Here is a 21,033-nt window from a genome sequence, read left to right as displayed (position 1 = left end):
TATGTCTTGATGAACTTTCACAACTGATGAATTCCTTTTATTTTCTACTCTATCTACTACTAGGGGCGGGAGTGATTTCATAGAAATTGATTGTTTCTAAGAAGAGAAGAAAAATAATTTGATTTGATTTTATGACAAGTTGACGATGATGGAGTGAACGTGTCCTCGCGCGGGGCTGAGTCGAGCCAGCTCCACTTCCCTGCCACGATACGATACCACGACGATTTCACCTCAGCCGTGGAAAAACCGAGATCGGAAGGTGGTACAGCTTCTCTCAACAAAAGCACAAAACTAATACACAAAAGCCAAAATCAAATCAACGAAATCAATCGGACGCCGACGAGAAGACAGCGAAATTCTCAATCTCCGACCACCCTACCGGTATCCGGCGATCGGCGTACCCGCGGGCCACCCTGGACAGGATCGCCGGGTGGGGGGATCTCGTCGCCCAGATCGGCCGCGCTGGGGGCGAATCACTCCCGCCACTCTCCGGCGGCGCCGCGCTCCCCCTTCTTCCAGCTCCCGCTCCCCTGGCGGAACCCTAATGCTCGCCGCCGCAGCCTCCTAGAGAACATGGACTTCGCCAGCCGCCACACCGCCGCGGCCCCGCCGGCCAACGCCGGGGCCGACGCCTCCTCCTCCGCCGTTACCGAGGAGCCCGAGTACCTCGCCAGGTACTTCGTTGTCAAGCACTCGTGGCGGGGGAGGTACCGCCGGATCCTCTGCATCGCCGCCTCGGGCGTCGTCACGCTCGACCCTACCACGCTCGCCGTCACCAACTCCTACGACTTCGCCACAGACTTCGACCGCGCGGCGCCCGACCCCAACGCCGCCGCCGAATTCTCGCTCAGCGTCCGCTCTGACGGCAAGGGCAAGTTCAAGGCCATGCGCTTCTCCTCGCCGCTCCGCGCCGGGATCCTCACCGAGCTCCACCGCCTGCGCCCCGTGCACCCGGTCGTCGAGTTCCCCGTCCTCCACCTCCGCCGCCGCACCCAAGAGTGGGCACCCTTCGTAAGTTCTCCGCCCTTGCCCCATCGCGCCTTTCTTATCTTCTCTCCGAGCACTACCCAGCCGTGCTACTATTCTGAATAATACAAGGTTGTAATATCTCCACGGTCATCAGTCGATGCTTTCATGCCCAATCCAACTTAGTTTTGAGGTAGGTGCTACTGCTAACTGCATTACTGAAACTTTATATTTAAAGGGCTGCATCAGTTAGCTAGCCAAAGAATTGTCCAATTAGCCAAATGAGGTGGGATTGAGAAGAGGGTGATCTTATATATCCGTACTGAAGTCAAATAGTTAGCTAGTTGTTGCTAATCCCAGCGGCAAAATACTTGCTGATTCTCAGATTGTCATGCGGTCATTTTTTTTGGGCCTGGGACTTAGTTTACAAAGCTACAAATTGAAGGGATGTAAAAAATAAATGGTCTTCGGATCGTGCCATACTTCCATCTTTTTGGTGCCGAACTTAGTTTACAAAGCTACTAATTGAAGGGGAATTAAAAATAGTTTAGCATACTTGTATAATGCTCCTCCGTATCAAAATAGAAGACATTTTTGTAGACTAGTTTAGCCTACCAAAACGTCTTATATTTTGGTACAGAGGTAGTAGTATTTTTTCGCGCAATTGGTTTTAAACTCTCTATTTATGGACAAAATTAACAAATGAACGCCAATTTTCAAACCGTGCTACAATAAATGGCCGAAAACTAAGTCACTCAGTTTTCAAACTGTGCCACAAGACCGCAATGCTAATACCAAGCATTTAAGTAGCTAATAATAAATGAACATTACTGCACTGGGTTGATGAATAGTTAGACGGGCAGCTGATTATTGAGTACCTCTACTGTAATTTACTTACACCGTGCTGTTTCAGATGAATCTACTGTTTTAAATCATCAGCTGTTTAACATCTGATGATATCTTGGTTACTGGCATTAAAAAACATTATGTAGAAAATTAAGGTCACTTCGTTGGGAATTGAGCTCCTTGAAGTACACTCTGGTAATCTACGCTGGTGCTTGGACTTTAGAGATATGGATTCTCCTGCTATCTTGCTCTTGGGGGATAATTATGGGAGGAGGAGCGCTGAAGGCGGAGGGTTTGTGCTATGCCCCCTTTATGGAAGGAAGTCGAAAGCATTTATGGCTGCATCAGGCAGTACAAACACTCTGATTATATCATCTTTGGTATGCCTTTTTGTATTCTTCTTTATTAGTTGTTTCATTGCCTGCTACAAGTTGATGTAGCATTCTAATCTCAGTTATCTTTCAGACAAAAACTGCCAAGTCAGCAATTGGATTATCACTCTCTGCTGACAATTCACAGTCAATGACGGCTGCTGACTTCATAGCAAGGAGAGGTGAATATTGTATATCTGGTGATGATGAATTTTACTTGTGCTGCCATTTTGTTGGGGATATTGAGTAGGTTTTTAGGTGACTATTGTTTATGATGATGAGGCTGCACATATTCATGCTTATGTACAGTTTCAATACATTTTTTCAGTATACAGCTTCAGTATCAATATAAAACAGACTCAGCAAAATATCACCAAGTTCAGATTGGTACATAAAATTCACATCTATCTCATGTATTAGTTTCAAGTTTATCTACAGTGTCATGAAATCTACATCTGCGTCATGCAACAAAGGAATAAAACTTGAACTGATGTTCTCTGTGTTCCCTGTGGCTATCATCTCACTTGATTTTCATTTTAGCTAATGAGGCAGTTGGAGCTGCTGAAACTCGGCATGGAGAATGGTCAGTAATAAGATTACGTCCTGCTGCACATGGCACTGCCTGTATTGAGAGCTTGAGTTTGGGTGTTGGACCACGGGGAGGACTTGGAGAACAGGGTGATTCTGTTTCTCGGCAACTTGTTCTTACAAACACATCACTTGTGGAAAGGCGCCCTGAGAATTATGAGGTAGCCATTTTTTTCGTTTTTATTTTTGTATAAATCATTCACACTGAAACTTTTGATAGCATATGCGCATGCTTCAAGTATCCTGCCATTGGCAAATCAGCTTTCACTAAATGGTAGTATTGAGTACAAGGTCTAAGGGCACTCACATCAATTGTGGATATGTTTCTGTTAGATTGCTTGTTCCTTCTTTCTGCTATGACTTTGGTATGGTAGGTTTTTTACTTGGTTGCACTGTATCTTATCTTTCCAGGCTACTATTGTCCGGCCTCTGTCAGCAGTAAGTGCCCTTGTACGATTTGCAGAAGAGCCGCAGATGTTTGCATTCGAATTCAATGATGGTTGCCCGATTCATGTAAGTAGTATGCAATATAATATAATAGTCTCTGCGCCCAATGCCAGGAACGCCTTCTAATTGTCTTCTGTTTCTCACTCAGGTATATGCAAGTACGTCCCGTGATAATTTAATTGCAACAGTTGTTGATGTTTTACAAACCCAGGTATCACTTCTTTGATCTTTCTCGACTTTGCACCACTTGAGGTCAACAGAGTTGATATAATGTTTTGTGGAGGTAGAAAATTGTACTAGTTCTACCCTGATATTTCTAATACTCAGATTTACGGTGCTTCTTAGCAAGCTTGAAGTGACTTGTACTTTTAGCTCATCTAAGTCAATACTTTTCAATGGGAAAAATAAAGACATACATCCTGGTTAGAATTTAGTTTGCGGTTCCAAGTCACTATCTGAAGGGGAGCCTTGGCGCAGTGGTAAAGCTGTTGCCTTGTGACCATGTGGTCACGGGTTCAAGTCCTGGGAACAGCCTCTTTGCAGAAATGCAGGGAAAGGCTGCGTACAAAAGACCCAAAGTGGTCGGAGCCTTCCCCGGACCCTGCGCAAGCGGGAGCTACATGCACTGGGCTCCCCCTTTTTTTTCCAAGTCACTATTTCCGGTCGTGCCTGATTAGCTGTATGAAGAGTACAGTTTCTTCGTGTATACGTATTACATATTCACAATATACAGCTTAGCAATTACTGAGTGCAAACACCAAAGTGCTTTCTAGGCACTAGAAGTGCAGTGAAACAAAACACATGGATATGTACCACACCTGGCCCTATTACAATTAAACACTTAATCTCACTAACAGTGTAAGTTCACATGTCGTGTATAGTTACTGATCACCTAAGGACTGCATAACTACTTGCTCAACATTAAAGCAATTCAACTGTCATGTAGCTTTGTTCTGTACTAAATTGATTTATCTTTTTCTTGTGCCCATGACATGAGTTTCTTCTACAGTTACACTCCTCTAGCATAGATCACTACCACATGCTTAAAATGCATAGTACAATCCAGCCTTCCTTTCTTATCAGTTGATATTCGTCTTGCATGTGTTTGTCTACTATGCTCACCTTGATCTCTGAGGCCAAGCATTCTTTTTTATTTTGATCTCTTGTTGCTTGCAGAGGCAATGTGCAATTCCAGTGCTGCCAAGGTTGACTATGCCTGGTCATCGTATAGATCCACCTTGTGGGGTTGCCCATCTTCAGATATCTCATAATGCTACTGTTGATATGGAAGCTGCTAACATGTACGTAAAACATTTAGCTGTGGTCGCGAAAGAGGCTGTAGCTTCATCTGACACTATTCCGGGAGCAAAAATCAGATTATGGCGTAGAATAAGGGAGTTTAATGCATGTATACCATATACCGGAGTGCCCATCAATATTGAAGTGCCTGAGGTGGTCCTAATGGCTTTAATTAGTCTTCTTCCAGCCACCCCGCAAAATCTTCCTGCTGATGCTCCACCTCTTCCGCCTCCATCACCAAAAGCAGCAGCGACAATAATGGGGTTTGTTGCATGCTTACGGAGGCTACTTACATCAAGAAGTGTGTCATCACATGTGATGGCATTTCCTGTTGCTGTTGGGAGAATAATGGGTTTGCTTAGGAATGGCTCAGAGGGAGTGGCAGCTGAGGCTGCTGGGCTTGTGGCTATGCTAATTGGTGGTGGTCCTGGTGATACATCGATGTTGATGGATACGAGGGGAGAATCCCATGCTACCTACATGCATGCAAAGTCTGTACTGTTTGCACAACCGATCTATGTTCCAGTCCTTGTTAGCAGATTGAAGCCATTATCAGTTTCACCATTACTTTCCCTGTCTGTTGTCGAAATCCTGGAAGCTATGCTTTGTGATCCCCATGGTGAAACAACCCAACATGCTACATTTGTTGAATTACTACGTCAAGTTGCTGGTTTGCGCCGTCGGTTGTTTGCCTTATTTGCGCACCCTGCTGAAAGCGTAAGAGAGACCATTTCAGTTATTATGCGTACAATCGCTGAGGAAGATGCAATAGCAGCAGAGTCTATGCGCGATGCTGCCTTGAAGGATGGTGCGCTTCTGAGGCATTTGTTAAATGCTTTCTTCTTCCCTGCCGGTGAGCGGCGTGATGTTAGTCGGCAGCTTGTTGCTCTGTGGGCTGATTCTTATCAACCTGCGCTGGATTTGCTGTCCAGAATACTTCCTCCTGGACTTGTTGCTTATCTTCATACGAGGTCAGATGAAGATTCTCAGAACCAGTATGACGAAGTGCCGCTAAGCAGAAGGCAGAAGCGGATACTTCAGCAGAGGAGGGCTCTTGGTGGTAAGAACATGGAAACACCAGAACAAGGAATGCTGCCCAATAGTGTTGATGATGGAGATTTCTTCAGGCACACCAGTGTGGGTCCTTATGGAGGAGCAGATGTCAATCAGAGGCATGTCGGTCAGTACTCAACCGCCCACACCCCTTCTGCTACGAGTATTGACCCTTCTCATGCAGTTCCACATGGTGCTGTACCTCAGTCTGTTTCTGAAAATCATCAACTTGGAACACCACAGCTGGATTCACACACTTATTCAGTGGACCCCACTGCTAATGGTGACCTTATCGAGTCCTCACATTCAGATTTCTCAGTACCTGCACAGATTGTGGTGGAAAACACTCCTGTGGGATCTGGCAGGCTACTATGTAATTGGTTTGGATTTTGGAGAGCATTTGGTCTAGATCACAATAGAGCAGATTTGATATGGAACGAACGCACAAGACAAGAATTAAGGGAAGCATTGCAAACTGAAGTTCATAACCTTGATGTTGAGAAAGAAAGAACCGATGATATTGACCCTGGAAGTTCGGTAAGTGAGGATGATGGTGGTAGTGACACCTTACCGCGAATTTCATGGAACTATGCTGAATTTTTTGTGAGCTACCCTAGCTTGTCTAAAGAAGTCTGTGTGGGGCAATATTACTTGCGGTTGCTGCTTGAAAGTGGAAGTAATTACCGAGCACAGGATTTTCCACTACGTGACCCTGTTGCTTTTTTTAGAGCTCTGTACCATCGTTTCTTGTGTGATGCGGATGTTGGTCTAACTGTGGATGGTGCAGTTCCTGATGAACTGGGTTCATCTGATGATTGGTGTGACATGGGAAGGTTGGATGGGTTTGGCGGGGGTGGAGGTTCCTCAGTAAGAGAGCTTTGTTCAAGGGCAATGGCTATAGTTTATGAGCAACATTACAAAGTTATTGGGCCTTTTGATGGCACAGCACATATTACAGTTCTCTTAGACAGAACAGATGATAGGGCTTTAAGACACCGATTGCTACTTCTGTTAAAGGTTGGTTGTGCTACACCATAACCTCCCCTTTAGTTTTGTTTTTTCTTTCCTATCTTATCATCTGGTAAGATTACATAAGATGCACTAGATATGAAAACGTCAACAAGCTTTATTCACATGGAGTTTGGCTCGCCACGTCAGTATCATCCATAATACCTTTAGATACCCGTAGAAAATGAACGTGGGCAATAATTTTATACAATCTTATCAAGATCAATTATCAATAGGTTATTTGCTGATGTGGCGAGTCTTTTCCATGCTGATAAATTTCACTCTTGGTTTCCCCTCTTTTTGTAGGCCTTCATGAATGACCTTTCAAATGTTGAAGCGTGTGTTCTTGTTGGAGGCTGCGTTTTGGCTGTTGATTTGTTAACTGTTGCTCATGAAGCATCTGAGCGGACAGCTATTCCTCTACAGTCTAATCTCATTGCGTCAACCGCATTTATGGAGCCTTCAAAAGAGTGGATGTATATTGACAACGATGGTACAAAAGTTGGTCCACTTGAAAAGGATGCTATTAGAAGGCTGTGGTCAAAGAAGTCAATTGATTGGACAACAAAATGTTGGGCCTCCAGTATGTCTGACTGGAAAAGATTACGTGACATTCGAGAGCTGCGTTGGGCACTTTCTGTTAGAACACCTGTTCTGACTTCTACTCAGGTATTCAGTCTGCAGCTTTATGATCATGTGCACACACGCGGCCCACATGTAATTTTTCTGCACTGTCGTTGATTCATGAAAATGTATTTCTGTACGCAGATTGCGGATGCTGCCTTGTCTATATTGCATAGTATGGCATCTGCACATTCTGATCTTGATGATGCGGGAGAGATAGTGACCCCAACTCCTAGGGTGAAACGTATATTGTCAAGTCCAAGATGCCTTCCTCATGTTGCTCAGGTGTTTTTTAGCCTCAAGTTCGCTTTGTTTTCTATCATCAGTGGATACTACTTTGTAGCTATCCTGTTTATACTGTTGATCATACAGGTGCACGATATGGGAATTTATTCCCATAAAATACCACTAACATACCCTTAATCCGCAACTAGGATACAGATAGGAACATGTTTGATAAACATAATCTAAACAGCAAAGTGTGCCGATGAAGTAACAATCCCAGAATGTTTTTTTTTTTGAACAAAAGAGGGGGTTTCCCTCCTATTTCATTAAAGAAACCACCAAACGAGATCAAATTCCAGGTTCAGAACCAACAACAATCCCAGAATGTGCCAGCAGATTACAAATCCCTAGTAAACCTGTTAGCGTAGTTATCACCGTTACCGATCTAGCATTTGTTTTTATGATAAGCTGTTGTCGTACCAGTAAACCTCATGCTTATATTGCGATAAATTGTGTTATGACTTATTTTTCATGACTTCCGGAATCATTTTATCAATCAAACACTGATGAAACAAAACGTTTTGGAATTATATATAGGCCATGCTTACTGGGGAACCAAGCATTGTTGAAGTATCTGCCTCTTTGCTTAAGGCTATTGTCACAAGAAATCCCAAAGCTATGATTCGATTATATAGTACTGGTGCCTTTTACTTTGCATTGGCATACCCTGGTTCAAACCTTCTATCAATCGCACAACTTTTTTCGGCCACGCATACTCATCAAGCCTTTCATGGTGGTGAAGAGGCTGCAGTATCTTCATCATTGCCTTTGGCAAAGCGCAGTGTACTAGGTGGACTGCTACCAGAATCACTGCTGTATGTCTTAGAACGTAGTGGTCCTTCTGCTTTTGCTGCCGCAATGGTGTCTGATTCTGACACACCAGAGATTATATGGACCCACAAAATGAGGGCAGAACATCTTATCCGTCAGGTATTTTGTCTGTAGCCTTCATTGCTATTTTTTAAGACATTTGCTTTGAAATTTCTGGATTTTAATCTTATTTTCAAATACTTTTTTGCGTTCTACTTGTTTTCTTAGGTTCTGCAGCATCTCGGTGATTTTTCTCAGAAATTGGCTCAACATTGCCATTCATTGTATGATTATGCTCCTATGCCACCTGTGACCTACCCGAATCTGAAAGATGAGATGTGGTGCCATCGTTACTACCTTCGGAACCTATGTGATGAGATCAGGTTTCCTAACTGGCCCATTGTTGAACACGTAGAGTTTTTGCAGTCACTACTGGCAATGTGGCGTGAAGAGTTAACTCGCCGTCCAATGGATTTGTCTGAAGAAGAAGCCTGCAAGATACTGGAGATTACTCTCGATGATCTTGTAATTGGCGAGAAGGGTAGTAGCAAAAAGTCGTCCGAATTAAATTTGGCCAGTTTGGCCAAAAATATTGAAAACATCGACGAAGAGAAGCTTAAGCGCCAATACCGGAAGCTGGCAATAAAATACCATCCAGACAAGAACCCTGAGGGAAGAGAAAAGTTTGTTGCTGTGCAAAAGGCTTACGAGCGATTGCAGGTATTCCATTGTTTCTATGACTGTTGACACCATGCCACCTTTGGCATGCTTGATTTCTTATAGTTAAATTAACTAATTAAATTGGACGCACCATAAATAAAATGATAGATGGGTTAGTTATATGGAGTTAGGCATGCAATAGATACATAACCCCCTTGGGCCTCTTCAAAGGCTGCTATAACTGGATTATTTTTAGCATAGAGTAATTTTTCGTGGAGGATTGCTAGCAACATAAAATGAGTGTAGTAAATCTCAGGTTATCCTTTCTAAGGAAGACTAAGGTGTTTATTTTTCTTAGCTTTAAGTTTTCTCCTGTGGAAGATCTCTAAATCTAAATTATACTCCCTCCGTTCCTAAAATATAAGTCTTTTTAGAGATTCCAATATGGACTACATACGGAGCAAAATGGGTGAATCTACACTCTAAACTACGTCTACATACATATTGAAATCTCTAAAAAGGCTTATATTTAGGGACGGAGGGAGTAATTGTGTATGGAAAAGCATTTGCTTGTTGAATTTGATTAAGCTGTTCTCCATGTTTTGCCTTCTCTTTTTGTTTCTTATTCTTATTTGGTCCGTCCTTTTCTTTTATTGGGGTAACTGTATGAGCAGATTTCTTCTGTGCACTTCACAAATCTATTTCCACCTTGTAACATTCTCCCTACAAGTTGGAGTAAGGCAAAAGGGAACATGTGAGGAAATATTGAGTACTTTTAAGATTATTCCCACAGTGTTTGACTATTGACATTGAGTCCTTTTAAAGTCATTTACTGTAATGTAATATCTGTGCATGCAGGCAAGTATGCAAGGATTGCAGGGACCACAGCTCTGGAGGCTGATACTCTTACTTAAGGCACAGTGCATCTTGTACAAGAGATATGGACATGTCTTGGAACCATTCAAATATGCTGGCTATCCTATGTTGCTAAATGCAGTTACTGTAGACAAGGATGATAGCAATTTCCTTTCATCTGATAGAGCCCCTCTTTTGATAGCCGCTTCAGAGCTGATTTGGCTGACGTAAGCTAAAAGAAACTTAGTTTAGCTATGTTTATATATTTGTTTAGAAACTGTTTATTTTCATTGAATATCTCTCATGTTCTTCTCATCTGCTGCCAGATGTGCATCATCTTCACTAAATGGAGAAGAGCTTATACGAGACAGCGGTATCCCGTTGTTGGCAACACTGCTTTCACGTTGCATGTGCATCGTTCAGCCCACAACTCCGGCACATGAACCAGCGGCAAAAATAGTCACCAATATAATGCACACATTTTCAGCGCTCAGCCTGTTTGAGTCAGGAAGAGTTGAGATTCTTAAGTTTGCTGGCCTTGTTGAGGACATTGTGCACTGTACAGAACTTGAATTTGTTCCCTCGGCTGTGGATGCTGCTCTGCAGACAGCTGCTAATGTTTCAGTTTCATCTGAATTGCAAAATGCTCTGCTTGCCGCTGGCTTTTTATGGTACTGCCCTGCCATCTTTTTGCTATTGCTATTATAATGATGATTCCCTCCTCTCTCCTAAAAGAAAAGAAGCTATAGCAACATGGAGTTAGTACTGAATGAATTTTCTGTACATATTATACTTGACTGAATCAAATTGACATATACATTAGCAAAAAAGTAGGTAATGTGAAGCCATAGCAGTGACATATCAATTCAAATGTTTTTCAGGTTTGTCTTGCCCTTACTGCTTCAATACGATTCGACAGCAGAAGAGAATGAGACAAATGAATCACATGGTGTTGGGGCAAGGGTGCAGATTGCCAAAAATCTTCATGCAGTACATGCAGCTCAGGCTTTGTCAAAGCTTTGTGGTCTTGGTGGTGACGGAATATCAAGCCCATCTAACCTTCCTGCTTTCAATACATTAAGAGCACTTCTTACTCCCAAGCTTGCTGACATGCTGAGAAACCGGCCACCCAAAGATCTATTATCAAATCTGAATTCAAACTTAGAGTCACCAGAGGTAATAGGTCCTCTGTTCAATTGTGTATTAGGCAATTTGCTAAGCTAACTACTTTACTACTTTGCTATTATTATTACTGGCACATAATCCACGCACACGTGCATACACCTCACTGGACTTAGTGAATTCCATGACAGTGGATCTAGCTTCAAAGATGTAGCAAGAGCAGTTTCATAGTCTTACTTAGTCTCTAGTCCTGACTTGATATTAATTAGCTATGGAATTGATGTTCTCTACGGGTATAAACAGAAGCACACTCTGAGTAGTGATGTTGTTGTTTATTTAATCAACCATGCAATTGCTTCATAGGGAGCAATTATAAACTACTTCTCCGTTCCAAAATATAAGATATTCCAACATGGATTACATACAGACTGAAATGAGTGGCCAAACCCACTAAAACGTGTCTATATACATCCGATTGAGAAAAAAGTTAGAATATTTTATATTTGTGAATGAAGGGAGTATTTCACTACTTACGTACTACGTCAGTTCACAAATGGACGGCTTCCTTGAGTGTATGCAGTTAAACTTCTCTACATTTAACTTGTAATATTTTTTAGATTGGTTAAGTAAAAACAATATTGTTATAAATGTCATGAAAATTATTTCCATAATATGACAATTTGATAGTTTGTACTAAAATATCCGTATGGAAAGTAGTGGCCAAAATTGCATCTTGGAGACTGTATGAAAGGTAATCTAATTATGAATGGAGGGAGTAGTTACTTTCCACCAATCTACTATAGTTTGGTTCTATATATATGTGATGATGGCTTCACTAATTTACATATTTTGTTGCTTTAAGTGAGCAATTGCAAGCTGCTTTTCATGAACACGTTTCAGAGATTATTACACGACAATCTACTACTCCCTCTGTAAACTAATATAACAGTGTTTAGATCACTATTTTAGTGTTCTAAACGCTCTTATATTAGTTTACGGAGGGAGTACTGTTTAGTTGTATGTGTGGATTTGGTTTTTATAGCTTAAGAATGTTTTCTTGTTGTAGATCATATGGAATTCTTCAACCAGAGGAGAGCTCCTCAAATTTGTAGATCAGCAGCGAACTAGCCAAGGTCCTGATGGTTCGTACGATTTGACAGAATCACAGTCTTTTAACTATGAAGCTTTGTCAAAAGAATTGAATGTTGGTGATGTGTACTTGAGAGTTTACAACAATCAACCAGATTATGAAATAAGTGATCAGGAAGGATTTTGCATTGCTCTTCTTAAGTTTATAGCAGGTCTAGTGCAAAAGTGGAATTCCATAAATTCGGAGGAAAATATGATGCATGAACATGATTCGGTTATCGATACATCTACTGAAAATGGTGGAGCCAGTGATTCAACTAATGAAGGAAAAGAGGATAATTCATTTGAAAAAGGCAGTAAATATGAAACTGGCGGAGATTGTGAAGTTATTACAAACCTCAGAAGTGGGTTAACATCGCTTCAGGTACTCTTTTGGAACAGGTTTCTCAAGCTTTCTGTGTATGCTGCTCATTTTCTGACTTTTTTTCATTCTTTTTTGCTACAGAATCTGCTGACAAGTAATCCAGGCTTGGCTGCTGTTTTTGCTTCCAAGGAACGATTGACACCTCTATTTGAATGCCTTGCGCTGCCTGTTCCTCCTGAAAGCAATATCCCACAAATTTGTTTAAGTGTTCTTTCTCTCTTGACAAAGCATGCTCCTTGTTTGGAGGCCATGGTCGCAGAAAGGACGAGCCTCATTTTGCTATTTCAGATACTACACTGCAATCCTTCTTGTAGGGATGGGGCACTTGCTGTCCTCTATTCTTTGGCCAGCACACCAGAGTTGGCCTGGGCTGCTGCCAAGCATGGTGGTGTAGTGTACATTCTCGAACTTATGTTACCCCTTCAAGGTGACAATCTGTATTTTGGCAATTTTTGCTACATTAGATATTTATATGAGGCTATGGTGTTGCTATTTCAGAAACTAATGTGTATTTTACAAGTTCCACATTCTTGATGCTCTTGCTGTTTTGTTGGCACCAGCTGTTATTTCATGAGCAATAGTATGTTTAATTAATTGATTTTTTAAAATGTAGTGTGAACTTCTCACCAGTATCTTGCACTGATCCACCACCTTTAAGTTTCCTATGTGTTTATCAAACTTTGTTCTATTTTTAACTTCTTACCGTTCACATTGGTTTTTTCATGTTTAACTACCACTAGTTTAGAGATCTAATTATGTACAACATATTACTCACTTAGTTTATATCATGCAGAGGAAATCCCTATGCAGCAAAGAGCTGCAGCTGCATCCTTATTGGGCAAACTTGCTGGGCAGCCGATGCATGGTCCCAGGGTGGCCATCACACTTGCTAGATTCTTGCCCGATGGTTTGGTTTCTGCAATTAGAGATGGACCTGGGGAAGCTGTTGTTTCATCTCTTGAACAGACAACAGAAACTCCTGAACTTGTATGGACACCTGCAATGGCAGCTTCTCTTTCTGCGCAGCTGTCTACCATGGCGGCAGACCTTTACCAAGAGCAGATGAAAGGACGTCTTGTTGATTGGGATGTGCCGGAACAACCATCTGGCCAACATGTAATGAAGGATGAACCACAGGTATAGTGCTTGTTCTAGAATTATTCTGGTACCTGCATTTCATAACATTGGCTTAGGTATTATCATGCTGTGCAAATTTCAGGTTGGTGGAATATATGTGAGACTTTTCCTAAAGGATCCCAAGTTTCCACTGAGAAACCCTAAAAGATTCCTTGAAGGGCTCCTAGATCAGTATGTTTCTTCAGTTGCTGCTACCCACTATGAAGCAAATGCTGTTGATCCAGAACTTCCTTTGCTGCTTTCTGCCGCACTTGTTTCCTTGTTGCGTGTTCATCCGGCACTTGCAGACCATGTTGGTTACCTAGGTTATGTTCCAAAGCTGGTTGCAGCTATGGCTTATGAGGGAAGAAGGGAGACTATGGCATCTGGACAGGACACAAGTAGAGCGCAAGCAGAACCTATTGAGCACGACAACTCTGATGGTGTCTCTGAGACCACTGTGCAGACTCCACAAGAGAGGGTTCGCCTTAGTTGTTTGCGAGTACTACATCAGCTGGCGTCTAGCACCACTTGTGCTGAAGCTATGGCAGCAACAAGTGCAGGAACTCCTCAGGTATTAAATTATTATGAACTTATTTGTGTTTGTTATGACTCTTGAGGGGAACATTGCATATTGAACTTTTTTGTAGCATCTTTTTTGCTGATACAGCAGCATGGCCACTAATGTGCTTTGACTTCATCTGAAAATGTTTGGTGTCAAAGCTTGATAATACTAAGTTCACTGTGAGCCTTGGTGTTTAAAGAAATTATGACTGAAAATTCCTTTTCTGGCATCACTTCAACAATAACTATTTATCTCTTAAATTTATAAGATGTTTGCCTTTATAGTTTGGAAGTATATTCTGTAGAACTTATGGGGGGAGAAGCCAGAAGAGGAAATCCGATATGATTGGCGTAGCACATCTTTTCATTAATGGCATCTAAGGGGCCCATCGTGATCTATTTCTTGAACTACGTTGCAGGTTGTTGCACTGCTTATGAAAGCAATTGGATGGCAAGGTGGAAGTATACTGGCATTAGAGACAATAAAGCGTGTTGTTGGCGCTGGTAATCGAGCTAGAGACGCGCTTGTTGCACAGGGGTTAAAGTAAGCTGCTCCAGTTTAGCTATAGGACTTTAAATATAAAATAGAATATTCCATTTCCCAAATATCATTTAATTTCGCAAATTTGAAGTGGCCTTCAACAATCACTATTCAATGCATTGGGGCTATATATGTTAGAGGGCAGACTTGCGTGAATATGCAACTTTAAAGGATGCACCTGGTAATTTATGAAACATTTGCATTTAGTGGGTTCCATTTATGTTGTAAACCTTTCTGATCAAAACTTTCTCAATATAGCATTTTTTTCTGATTGGAAAATTAGGTATTCTGCAGCATCCCAGCATCTGCCTTTACCCCATTCTTTTGACATTTCACAGAACTAAAACATATTAGCTTGTACTCCCTCCGTTCCATAATGCAGTGCATATAGATTTTTTGAAAAATCAAACTTTACAAACTTTGACCAAGTTTGTAAAGAAAACTATTTATATCCACAATACCAAAAATATAAAATATGAAACTACATCTTATGATGAATCTAATGATATACGTTTGACATTCTAAATGTAAATGTTTCTCTCTACAAACTTGGTCAAAGTTTGCGAGATTTGACTTTTCAAAAATTCTATACGCACTATATTATGGAACGGAGGGAGTATTGTTTTTCCTCTGGTTAGACTTTGAATACACCTTTTGTCTAAATAACCATCATTTGCAATATATTGAGACTTTTTTTGAATGGAAAGTAATCCTAACGAGGACCTACCACTACCAGTTCTACTTGCTTCATCTTGTTAGTCACTGCAGTGGTAGAGCTACTGCTTTTCAGTGAAAACAGCACAATAACTATTTTTTTGCTCTGTATTTACTACGAATCAAAATAGGGTCGGTCTTGTTGATGTGCTCCTTGGCATTCTTGACTGGAGAGCTGGTGGAAGGCAGGGACTCTGTAACCAAATGAAGTGGAATGAATCAGAGGCTTCAATTGGGCGTGTATTAGCAGTGGAGGTAAGCATCATATTCTGGGTAGCATTTTAGTTAAATCTTGCTATTGCACTGAGCAGTTAGATGCAATCAAAAGATAATTGGTTTGACCATAGACAGTCTCTAGGGAGCTGATGTCCAAAGTGCATCTTCCATTTTGCTTGTTTTGGGTACTGGGTGGTATGAGTTTAAGATTGCCCTGAAATATTTGACATGAAAATAAATCAAGTGTTTGCCCAAAGAATTGGCTGAACTACATTTCATGTCGTCAAGTCTTCAGAGCATTAGTCTCGTGACTATTGAGTAGTTAAAGCATGATATAAGACGGTGGAGTCCTTGGATCCTGTTAAGGCCTTGTTGTGGTATTTATGCATTTTAGGTTTGAGTCGTTTGAAACTTCAATTTCTTCATACTTGAATAGCCTCTAAGGCTTGTGTTTTGTTGATATGTTTGATGTACTTTTGTTTTGCTTTATCTAAACAGGTACTTCATGCTTTTGCAACGGAAGGCGCTCACTGTGCTAAAGTTCGAGAAATCCTTAATTCTTCTGATGTGAGTCGATAGAACTCTACGGTTCATATTAGCTCATGAAATTGCAGGAGTAGTCATTGATGAAGCGACTCACTCAGCAGTAAACAAGAATTCTAGTTAGTTAATTAAGATCTTTTTTCTCTCTTTTGCAGGTATGGAGTGCTTACAAAGACCAGAAACATGACCTGTTCCTTCCATCCAATGCACAAACTTCTGCTGCCGGAGTTGCAGGGCTTATTGAGAGCTCATCTTCAAGGCTCACCTATGCCCTCACGGCGGCGCCCTCGCCTCAACCCTCCCTGGTCCGTCTACCATCGTCATCTCCTCCTCCACCGACTGGTCCTGTAAATCCTGCCAGCGGGCGGCGGCATTCGTAGTGCACAAGATGAAAAACATGCTGATCTCAGCTTCTTGACGACGGCGTGAACATTTTGGAGTTGGTTAGCTCTTCAGAGCGCGACTGCAGGTGGCTTGCGAGTACATAGCATGTACAGTTTTTTCCGTTACACAGAGGTCGGGTGTCGTGTGCGTTTGTACATGTAAAAGTACTCCTTTTTGTGAGTTTCACCTGTCCATAGAAATATCCGGGATGGAAATGATTGCATCGATTCGTTTCGGCTTCATGCCATGCCAATACATTGTCCTTTTCACACAAGAGGAATGAGTTGCATGGTATTTCTTTCGCCTCTCACATTTTATCCAAAGTTGCATGAAATAATTTCTGGGAAATCAAGAAGGGTGCTGATAGGCGCCGGCGCACCGGCCGAACAGTTGGGCTGGTCATCGCGCGAGCGTCTGATTCAGCATATTTGACCCGTATCTGGGTCTCGCAACAGGAAAAAAAAAGTTGCATCACGCTCCGCTTTTGATCTCGGTTCCTCCTTCCTCATGGGAACGCAGCGCTGTCGCTGCGGCCTGGCGCTCGTGTCTCGCCGATCCTTGCCCTTGCTGCTGGTTGCCGCCCCTCACCGTCTGTTGTCTCCCGCCCCTCACAGTCTGTTGTCTCCCTGTGTTTCTCGTTGACTTTGGAGCCGTATGTAGCAAAAAGTTAATGTATAGATGTAGCAAAAAGCTTCGCTGGTCGTAGCAAAACGCGAAGGCGGTTGCAACAAAAAATGGGAAAACGTTTCGTTTCGTCCAGATGATTTCTTCCTACCTTAAACCGTCGTCTTTGTGCGACACGTTTCCCCTGCCAGACCACCCACCGCTTTATCCTAACCTTATCTCGTTGCAATCTCTCTTCTCCACTCGTTTTCTCTCTTTTCCCCTTTCTACCTTTCCCATGGGGAGCGGCCGAGCACCACCAACCACCACAGCTGGGAACCGGGAGGGACCGCCGCATCTGCCACCCTGCTGCTTTGCAATCCCACCATGGTCGCAGCTGCCATTTGATGCAAGCCGTCGTTGCTGTCGCAGTTGGCCGCCATGGCCGTCAATCCCATGATGCTAGCTACTTGTTAGCAATCCCGTCATGGCCCTCATAGCCGTCAATCCCATGACGCTACTCCGCTGCAATCCAACCATGGCCCTCCTGGTCGTCAATTCTAAGATGCTACTCCCGCCATGGCCGCGTGTTGTTGCTGCTGTGCGCTGCATCGAAGCATCTGTCGGCGTTGTCGTTGTTGCATCGCTCCATCCACCCTCGCCGTCGAGGCTGCGTCAGACCACCTGTCGGCGTCGTCGTGTGCTGTCGTTGATGTCTTTGCATCGAAGCATCCGTCAGCGCGGTTGTTTGCTGTCGCTGTTGCATCGCTGCATCCGCCATCGCCGTCGCACACTCGGTCGCAACATCCTCCGGCGCCGGTGCTGCCATGGAGCTCGCCAGGCCACGTTGCTGCCATGGAGCATCGCCGGGGCTGCCGGAGCAGCAATGAAACGTCGCGGCATCGGCAAAAGCTCTGTCGGGTTGCAATGAAGCACCGCCGGAGCTGCACTGAAGCACCACGGGGGCATTGAAGCTTCGCCGGGGTTGCATTGAAGCGTCATCGACGCTGCAATGGAGCGCCGCCGGGGGTCATGTTAAGCGATGCTGCCATGGGAGCAGCAAGCAAGCGGTACTGCCATGGAAGCTGCTGCATTGTGCTGGCACAGGAGGTGCCAGATCATGCGGCTGGGAGAGTCAGAATCGACGGCCCTGGAGGCGGTTTAATCTTCCTAACATCACTCGGCTGATTTGTAGCATGGCCCCAAAAAATGTCGGTTCCAGCACAATTAAATGATAGTTCCAGCAAAAAAACCTCAGCAACAGAAAACCATGGCTCGGAGCCATAGTAGCAAATCTTTGTGTTAGTTCCAGCAAAATCAAAAACAGTGGAAGCAAAAATGCAAAAAATGAGGCCTTTGTGGAAGGATGTTCTAGCAAAATCAAAGACACCGGTGGTAGCAAAAATTGAACTGGTTGCAGCAAATTAAAACACCATTTGTAGCAAAGTAGCAAAATTGGGCGTTCGTCCAACAAAAAGCGAATGCGGCAGTTGTAGCAAAAATTGAAGCTGGTTCCAGCAATCAAAACACCGGTTATAGCAAAATGCAAAAAATTGGCGTCGGTGCTAGCAAACCAAAGTGTCGATGGTAGCAAAATTAGTGCTGGTTCCAGCACCGCCATGAGCCGGTTCCAGCAATGGGCGTCGTTGAAGTCGAACCACCGGTGGGCTCTCCTGTCCACGGCGCCGAAGGCTTCACCGGTCGACGCCCCGTCGTAGCACCGGTGCTGAAGCTTCGCGGCAGTTGCCGTTGGGCGGTCGTCACAGCCCCGCCCGCTTGTAGCAGCGTTGGCGGCTTGAGGTGGAAGGAGGGGGAGAGGTGGGAAGCGCCGATGGTGAGGGAGGCGGAGGAAGGAGAGGGAGAGGTGGGCAACACCGATGGGGAGGAGAGGTGGAAGAAGGAGGAGTGGTGGGTAGCCGCGATGGGAAATTGTGGCCAGAACGTTCTAGATCGAAGGAAGAAGACAAGGGAAAAGGGCTGAGCGGCGCGGGGCCCCATGAGACGCGGGTGCGTCCGGCGCAATTTTCAGCCGGTGCGACACTTACCAATCAAGAAGCAGTTGTCTTCAATTGCTACTCATGCTGACTGCGATGTTTGCCCAGCCACCGAAACTATTAGTCACTTGATTCTCAGATGCTTGCCTGCCCACTTGCTCTGGGCGAAGCTCAGTTTGTCATCCGTGGCTTGCATATCTACTTTTTTTGAACATCAGTACAGACACAAGCACTCATATACACAAGCATACACTCACCCATATGAATGCACACACGCACACCCCCTATGAGCATCTTCGGAAGACTGAGCCGGCATATCATCTTGAGATTTACGAAGTCACCGTAGGCGCTTCGTCGTCGACGGGAACGTCTCCTCCCACTGAATGCGCATCGCCGGAAATCGTGAAATAAATCCAGGAATAAATGCGAGCACCAGGATTTGAATCCTGATGGGTTGGGGATACCACAGTCCCTCTAACCATCCAACCACATGTTGGTTCGCGTGGCTTGCATATCTACTGATCTGATGGATTTCATGGGGCGTGCGACCCACCACCTAGCCTCTCCACACAAATGGTACGATAGCTCGCGGCCGTTGCTATTGGCATGTCTCATCAATAGAGAGATTGTGCCCTGAATTTTTGGCGGCATTATCAGTAAAACGCCTCAATCCGCGCACGCACCTCGCGTTGGGAACTTGCCGTGCAAATCCGTTTGTTGAGTGCTTTTACTGGCTTATTAATCTAAACAATGGATTTACTCCATTTTCACACCTCCACCCTTGCTCCCAACTCTTGCAATTCCCAAGCTCTGGCGCCCAGAGACCAAAACTTCAAACAGAGCCTACCAATCCCCCCTTCCTTCCCAATCTCCGTCGATGGCTGGGAAGGGAAAGCATATTGCCACGGTGGAGGAGAAGGCCATGAGCCAGAGGGGGATATGCGTCCACTCGGCTGTCATCGCCGACGACATCACCGAGCTCCAAACGCTCGGCTACCTCCCCCGTGGGGTGAGGTGAAGTGTCATTCCCCTCTTGTCGGGAAGGTCATCCGCTCGGCTACCTGGGTTCCAGAACCTCGGGAAGGCGAGCGAGTCATGTTCATCCCCCACCTCGTCCGAGGCCTGGGGTTTTCGATCCACCCATTTCTTCAGGGCCTCGTCTACTTCTACGGCCAGCAATTCTACCACCTTGCTCCCAATTCCATCCTCCATATCGCCTCCTACATTGTCTTCTGCGAGGCTTTCCTCTGCATAGAGCCCCACTTCGGGCTTTGGCTCAAGCTTTTCTGTGTCAAGTCACAGACAAATGCCGACCATATCACGGTGTGCTGAGGCGCTATGTTCAGCAAGATCCATGCGTCAAATGGCCGGAGGGTAAAGTCATCGAAACGGTGAAGCAGCAATAGGAGGAATGGTTTTATATGGCCGACGTGCTATCCACAGGGAAGGAGTCCTTGCTTTCTCGGCAGCTCCATTGCATCGACTCCACTCATGGACGACCAAGAACCTCGAATGGGGGAACAAATAAGAGGTCAAAATGCTCCAAGCTCGGGTGGAGTTCTACATCAAGGAGGGCGTTAACCTAATTGATGTCATACACATCATGCTCCACCGCCGAGTTCAACCACTCGAAGCCAAAGCTTCTTCTGTATGAAAGTTTGCTCCTGGTGGCAAGACCTCGGTCATCCGAAGTTTCTTCTGAGGTAAGGACATCGGAGGGATGCAGACCCTCCTTTTCAAGTCCAAGACCACTCCTTCTGGCTGGAAGGGAACGATGTCAGCTATTGCGAGGCGCGCCGAGCTCCAGAGGTAAGTCTCTTTTGCTTTTCTGGCTCAAGTTTCATCTTTCCATCTCAGTCAAATAATTCAAAGAGGAGGTGTCATTTTCCAGGACTGGCACACCCTCACTGA

At 44.1% G+C, this 21,033-nt stretch overlaps 1 protein-coding gene across 1 annotated transcript; it reads left to right on the top strand.

The window, feature by feature from the left end:
- Positions 1-241: 241 nt before the first annotated feature.
- LOC119337402 (dnaJ homolog subfamily C GRV2-like) lies at positions 242-16,835 on the top strand. The gene is made up of 22 exons (XM_037609532.1): positions 242-1,011; positions 1,959-2,192; positions 2,278-2,365; positions 2,724-2,932; positions 3,183-3,284; positions 3,367-3,429; positions 4,395-6,587; positions 6,885-7,247; positions 7,347-7,487; positions 8,025-8,417; positions 8,526-9,017; positions 9,816-10,039; positions 10,139-10,483; positions 10,694-10,988; positions 12,001-12,447; positions 12,529-12,874; positions 13,241-13,584; positions 13,667-14,137; positions 14,547-14,671; positions 15,514-15,637; positions 16,097-16,165; positions 16,297-16,835. The coding sequence occupies exons 1-22, from the start codon at positions 574-576 to the stop codon at positions 16,519-16,521; spliced, it is 7,731 nt and encodes a 2,576-aa protein (XP_037465429.1). The 5' UTR covers positions 242-573; the 3' UTR covers positions 16,522-16,835.
- Positions 16,836-21,033: the final 4,198 nt, after the last annotated feature.

Source organism: Triticum dicoccoides, chromosome 1B, assembly GCF_002162155.2.
Source record: "Triticum dicoccoides isolate Atlit2015 ecotype Zavitan chromosome 1B, WEW_v2.0, whole genome shotgun sequence".
Taxonomy (NCBI): domain Eukaryota; kingdom Viridiplantae; phylum Streptophyta; class Magnoliopsida; order Poales; family Poaceae; genus Triticum; species Triticum dicoccoides.
Note: the sequence above shows the minus strand (reverse complement) of the source record. Positions and strands in the feature narration are given on the sequence as shown.

Coding starts and splice junctions, on each gene's coding strand:
- LOC119337402 (XM_037609532.1), top strand. CDS start 574: ATGGACTTCGCCAGCCGCCACACCGCCGCGGCCCCGCCGGCCAACGCC. Junction 3,285..3,366: donor ATGATGGTTGCCCGATTCAT/GTAAGTAGTATG, acceptor TTTCTCACTCAG/GTATATGCAAGTACGTCCCG. Junction 9,018..9,815: donor AGGCTTACGAGCGATTGCAG/GTATTCCATTGT, acceptor CTGTGCATGCAG/GCAAGTATGCAAGGATTGCA.